Source organism: Natrix helvetica, assembly GCF_964273705.1.
Source record: "Natrix helvetica genome assembly, chromosome: 2".
NCBI classification, from domain to species: Eukaryota; Metazoa; Chordata; class Lepidosauria; order Squamata; family Natricidae; genus Natrix; species Natrix helvetica.
Genome location: NC_138552.1, coordinates 270444094 through 270460949, shown reverse-complemented (window position 1 = coordinate 270460949; position 16856 = coordinate 270444094). Strand labels below are relative to the sequence as shown.

Below are 16856 nucleotides of genomic sequence, written 5' to 3'. Positions count from 1 at the left end.
CCTCTCCTGAAATTAGTCGTCATTTTCCTGTTTGTTCTGTCAAAATAAACGCCGCAGTGTTGAGCCGGCTTTATCTCTGTAGCCATATATGACTAATTCCCTGCAACTAACAAAGCTATTCAGAATCCAGAGAGATGGGTGATAAAGTCCAGAAGCCGGAGGTCTCTGATGCGTGTCGCATCCTGATTTTGTCCCCTCAATAAATTTGAATGATAAACTTCAGTAATCCCTTTGTTCAAATGTCAGTTGAAATCTTATCTCACCCCCCCCCTTTATAATTAGGAAGTTGCAGAAGCCATTTGGTTTCACTACCCCGAAAATAAGACAGGGTCGTATTTTCTTTTGACCCCCGAAATAAGCGCTTGGCCTTATTTTCAGGGAGGTCTTATTATTTTTGAGGTGCAGGAGGAGGCGAGCGTGGTCACCTCATGGCTGCTGCTGTGTTGCAATATTTTCAGGGGAGGGCTTATTTTAGTGCCTGCGCTCAAAAGCCCAATTGGGCTTATTATCCGGGGAGGTCTTATTTTCAGGAAAACAGGGTACTGAACTGAAATTTTGTTAAGAAGCCAGCTGACATCCTGGAGAACAGGTGTCAGGGCTTGTGCTTAAGCACATGCTGGGCTAAGTTGTGATAGAGTTGAACCAGCCATTTTAGACAAATTACTCAATGTCAGTTGTTTGCATGCAGCAAATGCAAGTTTGCATTTCTATTGAAACATTTGCATTATTATGCTTTTATTAATTTAAGGATTCATTTGTCCAGAAAGCATTAGAGTTGAAGGGTTATGGAACAACTAAGGGAATATTCTAAATTAATATCAGAAGACCACAGTCTAATGGTTTAGGTATGACTTTATTCATAGAATTACAGAGCTGGAAAAGATCATTTTGACCTTTTGGTTATTTTGCAGTAACCCAAGTTATTCCTGGCAGATAGTGATCTAGCCTTCCCTTGAAGACATGGACTGAAGATGAGATTACCATCCCTGGTTCTATTGTTGATTTAATGTAAGCATTTTCTAGCATTCAGTTCAAAAACCTAGACACCTGCCAGCCCACATGGTTTCTGTCCATGTGGTTTTCTTGGTAAAGAGATCCCACTATTCATACTTTTTTTGAGGTGTAGTAACCATAACCGCATTCAATATTCCAGATGCAGTTGCACAATTAATATTTATAAGACCATCATGAAATTAGCATCTCTTCTTTTTCTACTTTCAATACTCTTTCTTATTTGTTCTAACATGCTATCCACTTTTTTTAACAGTAAATTCCTTTGGAGATCTTTTTTTTATGCCCAGGAGTAATTTACTGCCATCAGTAAACCTGATATTTTTGAAGGTTGATGTTGGAGAAGACTCCCAAGATTACCAGGGGCAGCCAAAGAAACAAATGGATCATTGATCAAATCAACCTACAATTCTAATTCAAGGCACAAATGACCAGGCAAATAATGGATACATTTTGTGAAGACCTAGCTTTCTGGAGAAGATTCAGATGCTGAGAAAGATTAAAGGAAAGAGTTAATACCAGCAGTCAGATAGATGGATCAATTGCAGTGGCTGTGGGTACACCAATGGAATATCTGAAGGAACAGAACATCATAACACATCAGAACATCAGGGCACAGCAACACAAGGAAACAACAATCAATGACTTAATAGCCATCCATCAACACCCTAATTAACAACTAAAAGCTAGGCATAATCAGATACCATATAGAAAAAGTATGGGAACAGTCCAGTGTATATATTCTAGAATGAGAGAGAGAAGTTCCCTGACGATGGGCTCCAGCATGAGCCCAAAAGCTTGGCTTGACTCATATTGAATCCTGCAACATTATCCTGGGACATGTATATATGCCTTCATCCACAAATATCAGTTTGGCCCCTAGAAGAATAGAAGTACTGATATAAGTATTGTTTGATCCAACATAGTTATACTTGTACTTTTAAAGTATTGTTGAAAGCATCTTCTTGTGCTGAAGCATTAGATTCATTATAGTGTATGTTACTACACTTGATTACAGGGCTGAAAAATCCATTCCGTGATACCTATTTTTAGATGCACCATTTATATTTTACATTGAAAACTCTGTAGTAGAAAGTTGGGACATATATCATAAATATAAATATCGGGAGAGGGCTATGGAGAGGGAAAAGTGATAAATGTAGAGAAGAGGTCAGGCAAGAAGAGAGGTTTATCACTGTGGCTTTATATATATTTATTATGGCCATTTAGTACTGTATAACTGAAATCCCAATTGACAAAATGAAAAATGAAAAAGAGTCAGTAAAAGCAGTTTTGAGAGGGAGGAAAAATTAGACTAATCAAGACAAAGTTATAAAGAGGATAAGAAAGAGTCATTAACTATGGCAGGAATATAAGATTGTTGATCTATTGCAAGAACTTAATGGTTTAGAGCCAAAAAAAAGTCTCAATGGTTGTAAGCTATAATCACAAGCAGCAGGATGATAAAGCAACATAGGAAGTAAGCAATATATAGAACTCCCTGCAGACAATTTCACCAATCAGTGAGGCACAGGCAACAGCTAGCAAAAATACAGAAAGCCTCACAAGAGCTGTTTTGTTTCTCTTTTGCTGCACTTAATTTAATGGGGCAACTGGAAATAGAATATTAATGAAGGCAAGTACACCTAGAAAATCCAGGGTTTATAGGCTGGGTTGGAGGGAAAGAAAAGCAGATGCCTACATCTACCTGGACTGGAAGCTAGCTTTTGTGAATGTATAGAGTGCAATCTCAGGTTTGGTTTAATTTCAAAATCAGATGCACCTGAATAACAAACTTTACTTAAAATTCACATACACATCTTAACAAGCACATCTGGACTATTTTGTACATTTGCTGGCAATCATTTTATTGAGAAAAATTATTTCCCTTTAAACTGGTGAACTGGACAATCAAACAGCAATACAGTATTTGAAAAAAGTAGTGGTGGGTTCCTACCAGTTCAGACCGGTTTGGCCCAACTGGTAGTGGTATGGCGGCAGCGACCTAGGCCTCCCACGCCCCTGAACCAGTTCCCATCTATTCTGCCATGAAAACTACCTTCTTTTCTGCATTTTTCTTTTTGCTGGTATCTGCAGACTTTCCAAAATGTTCCTCTTCTCCCATAGTTACTTCAAGGTTGCAACTTTTTTATCAATTCTGCCATGCTGTTGAAAAGGTTCAAATGGGAGGGGTGAAAGGCAGCAGTTACCTGCAATTTTTCTAAGCAGCCTGCTCTTCCACCTAGAGACTACCATTAAATATGCTCTATTGAAATATACCTAATTCTTGGTTTTTTACTTTGCCCAGTTGCATGGGAGTTGACACGTGGCTTTTGGAGTTCTTTCTACAATGACATCTTTACCACCTTTCTTTTTTTCTGTGCATCAAAGTAAAGTGTATATTGATGTGCCTGCTCTCTCTTCATGTTGTGTCTGTGTATATTCATATGCATGCGTGCACTGGGAAACACTGAGTAGGGACATACGCAGTGGAAATTGGGTTCCCCCCATCCTTTCATAACCTCCAGTTTGATACAGCACATTTTCAATCTCAGCTTCTCTCTTCTATACCTCATTCAGTCCTTTAGTTTTTGAGTAATTGTGCTGATATACAGACAATGAGTCCTGACCCCTTTTACCTAATTCCTTTCCTTCCATATAGTTCAAAAGAATAGAGGATCAAGGAAAAAGTGCAGTTCTTTTTTCCCCTTAACATAAATGGTGGCAAAACAAGAAAAAGTATTTTTGAAATATCTTTTTTATTAGCAGAATGGCAGTAGAGTATTTTGGGAAATGCTAGTATTTTCTTTCTGATAGACAAAGTATAATGGTACCTCAGTATTCATTAACTGGCTCGAGGAGGCACAAAAAGAAACCTAAAACGCCAAGTACCAAACAAATTTTTCCCATAAGAAATAATGTAAATAAATGTAATGCGTTCCCAAACCAAAGACAATGCACATTTTAAGGCAATATGTAGAAATATAGGGTTGTGTATCATTACTTTACATGAGAAATAAAGATTAATAGTTAGATTAAATTGGAGGATACAGATTCTAGTTTCAAAGGGACTGAGGCCAAGTTACAAAGTAAACTTGTTCATTTTCATGGCTAATTATTGCTAAGAAAAGGACAAGTAATGTGCAACCCTCAAGTCATCTCTCTGAAAATGTTCATGTTAACAATCATGGTACATTTCAGTGTTAGCTCCATGACCCTTGGGTTGAAATGGCTCTCTTCCTCTAAGCTGGAGTGACTGTTGAGAATTACATCAAGAAACCAAGTCTTATTTACTTATCATTTTGAGATGCCATCATGAGAGTAGAATGCTTTCACTTGTCCCCAGTTGCCTTCTGAACAGCCATATTTTTATGGCATTCCCCTTGCTGGATGAGCAGATTCAGTTCAAGGTTGGTGGTCACTGAACAATTTAAGCTCTGACACATTTCAAGCATTATAGGTTATAACCAATTCCAAAAGCTAATTGGAAACCATGCAGTTCCAGTAATAGTGGTGTTATATGAACAAACTTTGACACCCCATTATTACTTAGACTGATACATGCTGCACCAGCTGAAGCTTCTGAATGATCTTCAATTTAGAACATGTTATAATAATACAGCTGCAAGATGGCAAAGACATTGAGAGACTGTGCTTTACTCTTTTGAGAGTTATGCTGCAGGATTCTACAAGGCACCATTTTCTCCCTCACGTATTAAAAAAATCGATATTACACCCATTTGTTACATTTGAGCCAGATGTGGTTGTGCACAGCTGAGACTTATATGCTGATACAGTGGTGGGCTGCATGATGGCAAACATAGTAAAGATGAATCCTTCCAGTGACGTGCAGTCAGGTGAGGCAGGTGAGGCACAGCCTCACCGCTCTCATCATGAAAAAAAAAAGTAAAAGGACAAAGCTGAGCTAGTTGCTGCTTCACCGTGGATGACTCTGCTTAACCTCATTGGTGCTCTCCCTCCCCAAGTGTAGTGACTTCCTCCCCAGCCCCCCAATCATTTCTCTCTCTCACACACACAGCTGGATAAAACTATATAAAAATCTAGCCCAGCTTCACTGATTACAAGTTTGAAAAGGCAACGTGGCTCCACCTGCAATCAAACTACACTTGGGGAGGGAGAGCACAAGCGAGCACTGAGGAGACCACAGGAGGAGGCAGGAAGCCAGGCAAAGAGCCATGCTGTAGTACACACACTTCCCCCCAGCCTCTTTCTTTTGGAAGGCTCGGCTGGCTCCCCTCCGGCTTCTCTGCTTCTCCTCTCACCCCAGCCTGCCAGCAGGAGGTGGTGGGTGGGCTTTATTGTGTTCCAGGCATTTCCCACCCAGACAGCAGGCAATGGTGGAGGTGTTTGGGAAAGGCAGCAGGGGAATGGGGGGGGGGGATGGCAGAGGAGCTGCTTTCAAGCCACTGGAAAAGATATCCAATCCAACTTTTGTGTGTGTGGGGGGGGTTTGTTTGAGAGTGAGTGAGAGAGGGAAGGGGTAGGAGAGATAGTCCAATCCAACTTCTCTGTGTGTGTGTGTGTGTGTGTGTGTGTGTGTGTTTGAGAGAGGGGGAGGAAGGGAGAGAGGGAGGAAGGAGGGGAATGAGAAGAAAAAGAAAAAGAAAGAAGGAGCAAAGGAGAAAAACAAATGCTGTCGCTTTAAATTGGAACTGAGCATGCCTGGCTGTGGAATTCTGGGAGTTGAAGTCCACAAGTCTAAAAATATTTGAAACCCAGCACTGTGTCAGTGCCTCACCAGTCATAAACCTCACCGCACGTCACTGAATCCTTCTAAGACTGAAGTCTTGTGGACAGGTGAGTCATACCTGATCTGGAGAAGAAAGTGTAGTGGTGCTGAGGTTAGAAAATCTCTTAAAGCAAACTTTGGACTAGCATGGCAGCTACGATTTGTTTTGAACAGAGATAGTCTTGCTTTAGTACCCCATGTATTCATAACGTCAAGATTAGATTATTGTAAAATGAACCAATGGTGGCTCCCTTTAATAATTATCCAGAAATTGCAGCCAGCAAAAAGATTATGGTTAAGTTACTTAGCACACTCTAAGCATTCGCCGAACTTATCCATTACTGATGCTATCATTAATCCAAGAGAAGTTCATTCAATTTTGAAGCTTTCTGGTGTACCTTTGATTATATTTCTTAAAGTTCATCTCCACAGGGTCATTTAAGATTCTGAGTTCTTTCCATCTATTCTGCAAGGCGCAAAAGAGAAATGGGAAATAGGGAGCATATTGGAAAAACTTACGGATGAAAACAACTGTGATGTTGCCATGATCAACAGAATTCACCATTACTTTAGCAAAAGTTGAAATCTACAACCAAACCAGTTCAAAGAATTTTAATATCCATCTGTTTACAATAAACTGTAAAATAAAAGAATATATGAAGTACATACAGTATATTTACATACCTATATTTATTTCAAATACTTAAATTTTTTAAGTAAAATATTTTTCTATATCATTTGTGAAAAAATATGACTTTTTAAATGGTCTCAACCTGACTCTCTATATTCTCAATTCCAATTTAAGTTTCTTTTTAAAAGGCAACAATTAAAGTTTAGTACACTCTAAGGTATCTTTACTCACTTCTTGGCTTATAAAAATGAAACCGTTCCTGGGAAACCTTGTTTTTTTAACAGTTCTTCAATTTTTATTGCAAGCTGGGGTGCTTACCAGGTCCCCTAATGGGGAAAAAACACGTTCAAAATTGCATACATACACATACGTACACCAATTTCACAAATCTTTTATCATTCTTGAAATAGAGGTATTAAAATATATATTAATTAAAATATATTACTTATAAGCTCTTAAAATTGTTTTTCAATCATATCAAATGTATTGCATGGGGGGGGGGAGGGAAGAAAGAAGGAAAAAAAAAATATTCTCCCTGCCAAAATCTCTTAATTTACCTAAGTCAATGGCTGTGTGTTGTTTCATTCCTGCAGGATACAATGTGGAAGTCAGAGAATTGTCTTTCAGTCATTCTAACAGAAAGATGTAGTGCCTTTTACCTTGGCAAACAATCTATGTCTCTCTTACACATACACACAGAGAAACAAACATATATCACTTTAGCTTAAACACTAAAAATGAACCTCGACAGAGATGAAGGTACTTCATGGCCATGTCTCCTGCAACTCACGCGTACTGCCAATCTTACCCCTCCCGGGGACCATGCCTCAAAGGTGAGATCAGCATAGACTGTGAAATTTGGGTACCAGATAAATTGCACAGTAATGGAGCCTGCCTTCACTGCGGAAAACATTGTCCTACCTTCTGTTTTTCACATTGGTGAAAAAGCACTGAAATCACAGTCAAGACAGACTAAATGCTTCAATTTCATTCTTTACAATCTTACAAAAGATTTCAGCTCCACCAGGCTCAAAATAAACACACATCATTGGCCTGTTAAAGTAATACTGCAAGCAAGCAAAATGGCCTACTGAGGCAATATGAAAAATGGTCCTATGGTTTGTACCCAAGTACAACTGACAAAAAATGCAAACTGCCTGGGCATTTTTCATGGCTTCTAAAAGCTGCAGTACCTGACATCAGAAGATAGAGATGAATAATGTACGTTGTGTTACACAGGCACGTCTTTCTTTTCTGAAATGAAGCTGTACACCTCAATGTTTGGGGTGACGGTATGTTGAGTGACAGCTGATTCACTCCCACAATTCCAGCATGAGCCTATCAATAAATCATCTTAATTCAATAAAAAAAAGATGTCTCCGAGTCCTAGGATTTATAATCTGAGGATGAGATAAAAGAACCAGTAACATAGTCAAAAGCTACCTGTAGTGCAATTTAATGGACCAGCTAGAGAGCATGGCCTGCTAAGCTTATAATAATCACCCACTCAGAAATCCCACCTCAACTTCTTTCAAAACCAAGGATGTTCCCACCTATTTTAATCTTCCGTGTATTAATGGGGTTTACAGCCAAGTCCCATCCTTTCAACTGTTAGAAGTGTTGTTCATATTCCTTGCACTTCACCCAAGCACCCTTTCAAAAAAGCACACTTCAGTGCAAATTTGCTTTGCGTGAGCTTTCTGTTGACAGAAAGTGCTCAGTTTGGCTTCCTACTTGAACTTCCACATGAGTAGTCATGTATAAATTCTTCTGTAGTTCTACTTAGCAATAGCACTAGACTTATATACCGCTTCACAGTGGTTTTACAGCCCCCTCAAAGTGGTTTACAGAGTCAGCCTATTGCCCCCAACAATCTGGGTCCTCATTTTACCCACCTCGGAAGGATGGAAGGCTGAGTCAACCTTGAGCCTGGTGAGATTCGATCTGCCAAACTGCTGGCAGCCGGTGGTCAGCAGAAGTAGCTTGCAGTACTGAATTCTAACCACTGCGGCACCATGGCTCTTACTTAAGAAAATACTTACCAATATTCCAGAATCATCACCACAAATATCAGAAAGGGAAAAGGGAAAGGAAAGAAAAAGGGCTTTCACAAAAATAAAATTTCAGATGCTGCTATAGATGTCAAATATAGCCCAGAAAATTCTACTCACTGATCTTGCTGTTCAGTTTAGAAAGGATTATGCAGAACTTTCCAGATTTACCCAATGTAGCATTTCCAAAAATATGAGCCTACCAACAAGGTCAAGGATATAAATGTCCCATTTAATTGTTGAACACTTAAGTGTTTTTGGATCTCAGGCCCTATCAGTTGCACTCAAAGGATGCAACCAAACACACATGGTGTTTCGGCTAAGATAAATTTAACAATTATGTTATGTCATGTCATGTTATGAGTTGAGCCAAAAAAAAAAACCACCCAGACTGGCTTATTTTATATCAGATAGGTAGATCCATCTTGCACTAGCAACTGCATGGATGAAAAATAAAAGTAGATGCAGTAACATCTACTTTAACTCTTATGTTAGCCAAAAGGGAAGGTTTTCTCCTCCCATCAGATGAATATTGCTTAGCTTGAGTGAGGTGGCTGAATCAGTTTTTTTGTCAACATTGCTATATTCCATTGATGTAGCTCTGCTAAACTAAGGGGAAGGTAGTTATACAATCTGCTTTTCCATGCCCCTTTCTGCTAAACAATCATTAGACATATGATAAGCGTATAGAATATGCTTAAAACCCTTTTATATTGCAGTTATGTGGATTTAACAATGGGAAACCATTGGCCAAAAATTATAGTACTCCTTCAGAATTTTGGAGCCTAGAAAAAAGTTCTTAACTTTTTACACAGCCTTATGTACAATTATGCTTAACCGCTAATCTGACCTTTGACAAATTTTCTACCAATTTTCTAATCAGCGCCATGTTTGTAATTTGTTATTAGTAAGAGGCTCTTAATCCAGGGGATCAGTGGGCTGTCTCAGGATCTCCTTATCCAAAATTCTTTTCTTTGTTCACCAGATTAAAGGAGCTCCTACTTAAGATCACAACACATATGAAGGCAGATAGGTATGGGTCAGAAGGCAGGCCCCATCCTGTTGAATGGGCTACCCCTGGAGATATGCTTGACTTTCTCACTCTTGATGTTTAGGGAATCTCCAAAGCTCTTCCTTTTTAATTGGGTCATTGATGTTCTTCCTGCTTAATAAAAGATCATCATTGTTATTTATTTATTAATCTAATTTATATGCCGCACCCTCTCCACCAAGGGACTCGGGGCGGCAGTGTACTATAGAAAGTAACTTTTATATCAGATTTTTTTGGGAACACAATTCAAAGTTTTTACCATGGTACATAAATTATGTTAATAATTTAAAAATAAGTTAACTACGATGTTGGAATCTACGTCTGCAAGTATGAAATGTGCTTCTGCATGTTTTATGGTAAAATGTCCCTGCTAAAGGATTCTGGAGAATTCAGGCACATGAATATTACTATAATCATAATTCCCCTAAGAGAAAGGGGAAACAATTCTGAGGCACTATTGTGAAAGGGAGGAGACAAAACTGCTATTAATTATTTTAATATATGAGAAAAAAAATCATGTTTTGACCCCTCACTTGTGTTCTGTAAAACTCAATGGGAACCAGTAAACCCATTCTAGTTATTGAATTCCTGCTTTAATGTGATAGTATAAATTTGAGATGCTGCTAAGAGGACAATCACAGAAAATGAATATTCATTACTTGAAAGATAGAATGATGATGGAATGAATAATTCAGTTGCAGTGAAGTCAAGGCTTCAACAGAAATTGAAGTCAGAAGGGAGTGGATGCTATTGCGATTGGAAGGCAGGGGCTATTATTCTGCTGATCCATCACAATAAAATTTTAGTGACACAACGAACCATTATTGAACTTAGTCTCTTTAGTCGAATATGAAAAGGTAGTCAAAGTAACATCATTGTATTTTTTAAAAAAAGACCGGAAAATAAAATAAATATATTCGTCTAACATTTCCTCCAGTCAATTATGAAAACTTGAACTACTACATACCCTAATAAAAAATTGCTGAGGAAAAATAAGCATGGTTTCTGAAGAGGAAAATTGCTGAGGAAAAGTTCATTCTACTAATATTTGGAGTATGGAAAAGCATCAGCATCTGGTTAGCAGAGATCTTCTGTATATAAAAATGAAGGAGATGAAAAAGTCAATAATCACAAGTAAGATCTTGTTAGTGGATTAATATTTGGTAAAAGAGCAGGAAGCAGAAGACAGTAAGTATAAACAAATTTGAGGAATGTGAATAAAGCAATTCCCCAGAGTTTGCACTTTTTAATATGTCCTTATATAATCTGCATTTGTTTCTCTGATTAGTTATGACTGAAGAGTAAATTGCTTGAGTTTTTAGGTAATACCAAAACATTCAAGAGAGAAAAAAATGGCTAGGGGGCATAAGGCAAAAATGATTACAAATACCCTTTTGTTAACAGAGTTACAGAATCTGATAAGATCTAAGTGGAAATATTATCCTCATCCTGATAGCTTAATGAAAATGCAAAAGCTGTACATCAATTATGAAGAGAAGCTAATTAAATATTAGGAAAAGGTCTGAAATGAAGGGTAGGTCCATGATAATTTAGTGTGCCCTCATCCGGATGTTTTGGGTACCAGGAAAAGATGCCAAATAGACCAAAGTATCAAAAGGCTACAATTTTCGTCTTGCCAGGGAAATCTTAAAAACATGGATTGTTTGCTTAGAAGCAGCAGCAGCAGCTAAAGAATGAGGGGATTCTGATACCAGTTACACATTTATGAATTGCATGAGTAAAAGGGGTAAAGTATAAGCACTAGAAATTCATGCCATCTAACTTATTTACTTCAATACTTACTATAAAGATGTGTCTTGTTTAATTGAATGTACCTAAATTTTGTTCTCTTTCTGGTTCTTATTGACTTTATTAAAAATTCTGTTTCCTGTATGTTGACCACTCTTTTACCTATGTAAAGCACAAGACACACTGATGTGTTTTTACCTATGTGTAAAAGAACAATACACGCTGATACTGCTGTATAAATACTGTAGATGTAGAACATGCAAAAAAATGGCTAACTTGTAGGACTGACCAATACAAAATGTGATACTGCCTTCCATACCTTCTTCAAGGTATAATACAAATTCAGGGAATAGGCCTACCCAAGAGTTGCTGTTTTGGGGGCACATGCAACTTGAAAGACAGGTGATTTATATACTCTGTCTATAAGCTGCTGGGAAATATCTGGCAGACCATTATTAAAAACAGAAGGTCAGATGACAACTTAAAATCATGAGAAAAAGTGATCCAATTCCCATAGCAGTCACTGTAATGTGGTGTTCCCATGATGAGTAATAGAAATGGGCAATGCTTGCTGAAATGGATAATGAAGTCCTTGGCTTTCTTCCAAGCAATACTCTTTTTTTTAATCCCACCTTTATTATTTCTGTAAACAACTCAAGCCAGGGAAGGTATTTAAAACTCCCCCCTCCTATTTTCCCCACAACAACCCTCTGAGGTTGGGCCAAGTGTGCATGACTGGCCCATGGGCCTCCTGTGGCTTTCATGTCTACGGTGGGACTAGCACTGTTTTCCTGATTTCTAGTCTGGCGCCTTAACACCTTTTCCAAAAGGTTAATGGTGAAACTATCTCAATTCATAAACATCAGTATTGGCTTTTATCTAGAATGAAGGATGGAAACTGGAAATGATATAGTTCAACTTGCATGGAGAGTGTGTACCATGGCTAAACTATCTTTTCCTACTCTTATCTCTCAAAAGGAGAATATTCTATGAAAGTTAACCTTTCTAAAGCTTGTCCTCTTCATTTATTTCTGACTTGACAGCTTTTCCTATCACTCAATGGGTAGTACTTCATCTAAAAACCTGCACATTAACTGGGGACTGGAGCCCAAATGGCCAAGTACAATTCTGGAGTTATGTGCTACCAAACTACAGCAGAAATCTAGAACAGAGCTGCAGAGGCTCTAAGTATCTCTAACTCAGTGTAAATCAGCCTCACAAAATGTAGAATCTGAAGCTGGAATAAATTATGCTGACTTCATCAAACTTTCCATAATTTATTTTTTTCCCCTAGTAGTCTCAAAAGTGAAGGAGATACTGGAAATTCTGCCATACTTTGAGAGTATCTTGGCACAACCCTGACAAAGGCAATAAAAAGCAAAAGACAGCTTTGTACTTTCTACAAATCAAGAGTATGGAACCTCATTACTGCCTAATCTTGAAAGCTCTTTATAAGCAATTAGTTTGAGTCTCTGGCAATAGAAATGAATAGGGGTAGGGGAGGGCAAAAAAAAAAAGTGTCAGAAAGAGTAGAACAAATTTTGTATGCCTCAGGTTCCATCCTAAAAGCTTAAGTTCCATCCATCATTGACATAGCATCTTACAAATTAGTTCCAAGGAAATGCCCTTCCTTCTATAAGTGAAATCCATGTCCAGAAACTCCGTTTTCTTTTAAATATGCTGATTCTGAGCAGGCTCAATTCTGCTTCTAAACATAAATGCTCCACACATTTAGTGTGCAATTGAAGAATATACACAAGGGAATAACAAGGCCCCACTATCTTTTTCAGCTTGAAATCTTCAATTATTTGAGTCAGAGCTGATTCCAGAAGCTGAGAAGCTGACCCAAAATTATGGCTTGATGTTAAAAAAAAAATCTGAACCGTTTCATCCACTCTATTCTACAGCATTTACCTCACCGAGACATTTTTCTTCTTGAAAAAATGGGAATCTAGAGCCTGGGACCAAATGAGTTTGTGCTGCTGTATCTTGATTGAAATCCAAAGGCTAAGCATACCCATTTCATATAAGAAAACAGAAATCATCATTGCTGCCATTGGTTAATCCAGGGCTATAAACTGATCATCCCCATGAAGCCCCATTCTGCCCTGCAAATTCTGAAGATTTGCAGTACGCGGCCTCTGCCTCTCCTCAAGGTGATTTTATATAGTAAAGAAGAATTGTTTACTATAGACACCAATGCAACAAAATTCAACTGGGCAGTAGGCGGTCTGCCCACCTTGTGTATGCTCCTGTTGCTTACGGCTGATGATGTAATAGTCTCAACCACTGTGTTTCACTAGGGCATTTGGCAAGTCCATTGAAAGAAAAACAAGGAGGCCATGATGGTAGCAAGGTGGAGACAGATCAGGCCCTATGGGAAACAGGGGCACTGGAAGTGAAGAGGGACTTACTCAGCCAGAATTCTGCTACTATAGGACAAGAGGCAAAATGAGCATGAGGTTCACATCCACAGATTTATCTCAAGGTTGGGGAAAAAATAATCTTTTAGACAAAACAATGCAACATATTTACATGATTCCTTAAGTGCACACACTTGTCCCACTGGGTTCAGCCATTCATCCAAGGTGCTTTCTTCATTCTCAAGGAAACCAAGGGAGGTGTAGAGTGGGATAAGGACAGGGACTCTTGACTCAGCAGCATGCCCTTCCTGCTCCCTAGATGAGATGCCATCTAGAAAAACCCTGCTACCGCACGATGAGACAGGAGACACAGAGCTTGGAGGGGCCAATACAGTCATCATGGCAAAAGGCCCCGCAGCCCTTGCACACAATCATGGCTTTCAAGCGACAGTAGCACTTTGAGGGCAAGTCCTTCAAGCCACCATCTTCTGCAAAAGCCTGGCCACGCAGAGATTGCCCATGGCTACCAGTATTTGCTGAGTGGCTAGCAGGGATCGCTGTTACAGTTACAGAGAAGGACACTACATCCCCCATGTGGCTGGGGTCCGACAGTCCAGTCAGGAGAGCATCCTGATGCATGTCTGGAGAAGTGGAAACGTTAATCGTGCCACTGTAGCCGGGTCCAATAAGTTGCGCAGGAGTAGGGTTTCCAAAGAGCTGAGAGGGTGAGGGCGAGAGCAGCAGGGGCCGCTGTGGGGTGACATTTCCTGGAGCACAAGTCTGAAGTTCCCCACTGCAAGATCTCCTTTCTCCTCTAGTTGCCTGAGCCACTTGGGCAGCCTGAATAAAATCTTTTGCTGAGTTGCTTTCAGCAGAGTCTTGACCTACTGGGAATAAGCAAATGTTTCCACCCTTGTGGCTTATTGCTGCCTGCTCCAGTTTTACCTTCGAAGCTGCCTGCCTTCCTCCTCCTCTTCCTGGAGCCAGAGGTTCCTCTTTAACCTTGAGATGTGCTGTTGCCTGTTGAGTCACATTGCCATCTGTGTCCCCTTCATCTTCGCCACCGCTAATGTTATTGCCATCTCTAGATGGATGCTTCTGTTCCTCTAATTTCTTTGGGGGCTCATCTGAGCGTAGGTGGCTCTCTGGGGGCTGGGCAAGGTTTCTTCTTAGGTTCTCTGGGCAGCGCCCATAGGTAGAAACATTCAGGAGGTAATGGCCAGACATGGCAGGCTTGAATGTCCTTCTCCCTATGAATCCCAGTGTGAAACTTTGGCTGGTGGAGCTGTTCTCTACTGGGATATGTGGGGGGAGGAGGGGGAGACGTGGAGGGGGAGAAGGAGCAGCAGGGAGGCTCTGCGCAGGGACTTTCTGCATGACAGTCTGGGGAATATGATCTTGGGCACTTTTGCCTAAAGTTTCCTGGCTACTGTGGACGTCTGTAGGCTTGCTCCACAAGTCCTGCCCTGATAAAGAGGATAAGGGTGGGGGATCTTGGGATTGTCCACAGCGACTAAGGTTTGGCTTCCCACCTGCTGAGAAAGTGATGTGCAGCTGTCCTTCCCCTTCCCTTGGAGGGCCAGGCCTGGAAAGAATTGTGGTTGCTTTGCCTTCCTTCACAGGCAGTGCAACAGTCTTAATCTCAACTCTTGTCAGAGGCCTTGGGAGGATCTGCTCCATTGGGACTTCTTTACCTTGCAGCAGCTGAGTCACCAGAGGATTATTAGCAGGTATATTGGAGCTGGCCTTTACTGCAGAGGTACTTCCACTTGAACCTGAGGAGCTTGGGGGGGCTTTCGGGCTATGGGCTACCAACAAAGTATTATGGGAAGGAGAAGGTAAAGTGGACGTGGGCAGAGTGCCACATGGAGAAGAAAGGGGAGGGGGTGCCTTGAAGGGTCCAGCCAACACAGGAGATACAGAAAGCGAGGCCTTGACTTTGTCTTCTGGAACACCTGTGCTGGCAGTAGAAGCTGTTTTCGATACACTTTTGCAGTTTACTGCAGGCTCAAAGCCACAGGATGTTCTTGTAACCTGGTTCAGAGAAAGAGGGTTATTTCTAAGTTTCTCCATCATGGAAGCAAGATCAGCTGTTGAGCCCAAAGAAGCTGTGACATCCTGAGTGGCAGGCCCAGTCAAAATCCTGGGATTTGTACAGTTGACACTCCCTATTGCTGGGTGCGAGATCGACGCCCTCGCTGCCTCTGGGTTGCTGCTTGCAGTTCTGGATTGTGCTGGGGGAGCCGGCTGTAGTTGTGCTCTAGCAGCACTGCTTGTAGCTGCTGGTTCTGGAGCCGGGGAGTCTGCTGGGGAGAAAGGGGCTGGGCAAGAGGGGGAAAGCCTTTTTGGACTTGTCCTGCTTCCAGAGTCTGCCATGTCCAATGTAGCTCCATGAGGCCTCCCTGAGAGTGGACTGCTCTTGTCCTCTCCTTTCCCCCCTCCTGGCCCCGGGCCTGGGATGGCTTCCACAATGGAGGCAGAAGTAGCAGCAATGGCGGCGGCGGCGGCGGCTTCGGCTGCAGCAGCTGCTCGCTGGGCCCTGGCCATTCTAGCCCTGGCTTTGACGTCGGCCAAAGTCCTGGCCCCTGTTCTCCTGATGATTGGGAAGGGGGGCCTGGGAGAGACCTGGCTAGCAGACAGTAACGCTGGAGATCCTTGGATTCTGGAGATGTGGATCTGGAAAAGAGGAAAGTGTATCAATAGACTGGAAGGTAAAGCACCTCTCATTCATGCTTCTTATTCTCTTGGAACAAAGCAAGGCAAAATGGACTCAAGGCAAAATGGGCCTGATGAATTCCAAGGAAAACACTCACCATCTTGTTGGCAGACACATCAAGTTGAATACATTGAACTCTCTTATGCCCACCTATTCTTTCAAGAGGCTGCTAAACCGAATAGTAAGTGCCTCCTTCTGAAAAAAGGAGGTGCAGTAGCCAAAAATTTAGATTACTAATTCATCATCCTTACTGCTGATAACTTCCCAGTATTGTTTGTTCACTTACTCACTCACTCACTCACTCACTCACTCACTCACTCACTCACTTCATTGTGTATGAAAGAAATTACACAGAGAATGCCTGAAATAAATGAAGCAACTCAAATGGCTTGGCTTAAGAACAAGATCTAGAAGCCTTCCTCTTCATCCACAGGATCCCTCTTAAAGTGAGATTATCAGTGGTGAAAGTTAAGGTGTCATTCCAACACTCTTGGGCTGAATCTCCCTGATCAGAACTGCCCAAACTGAGCTCAA

At 40.7% G+C, this 16856-nt stretch overlaps 1 protein-coding gene across 2 annotated transcripts in view; it reads right to left on the bottom strand.

The window, feature by feature from the left end:
- Nucleotides 1-6358: 6358 nt before the first annotated feature.
- Nucleotides 6359-16856, bottom strand: part of ASXL2 (ASXL transcriptional regulator 2) — an 81582-nt gene continuing 71084 nt past the window's right edge. For both annotated transcript variants that reach the window (XM_081942361.1, XM_081942362.1), the window contains one exon: nucleotides 6359-16282. In XM_081942361.1, the coding sequence (XP_081798487.1) occupies nucleotides 13952-16282 (2331 nt within the window). In that variant the 3' untranslated portion in view covers nucleotides 6359-13951. The remainder of the gene's footprint in view (nucleotides 16283-16856) is intronic.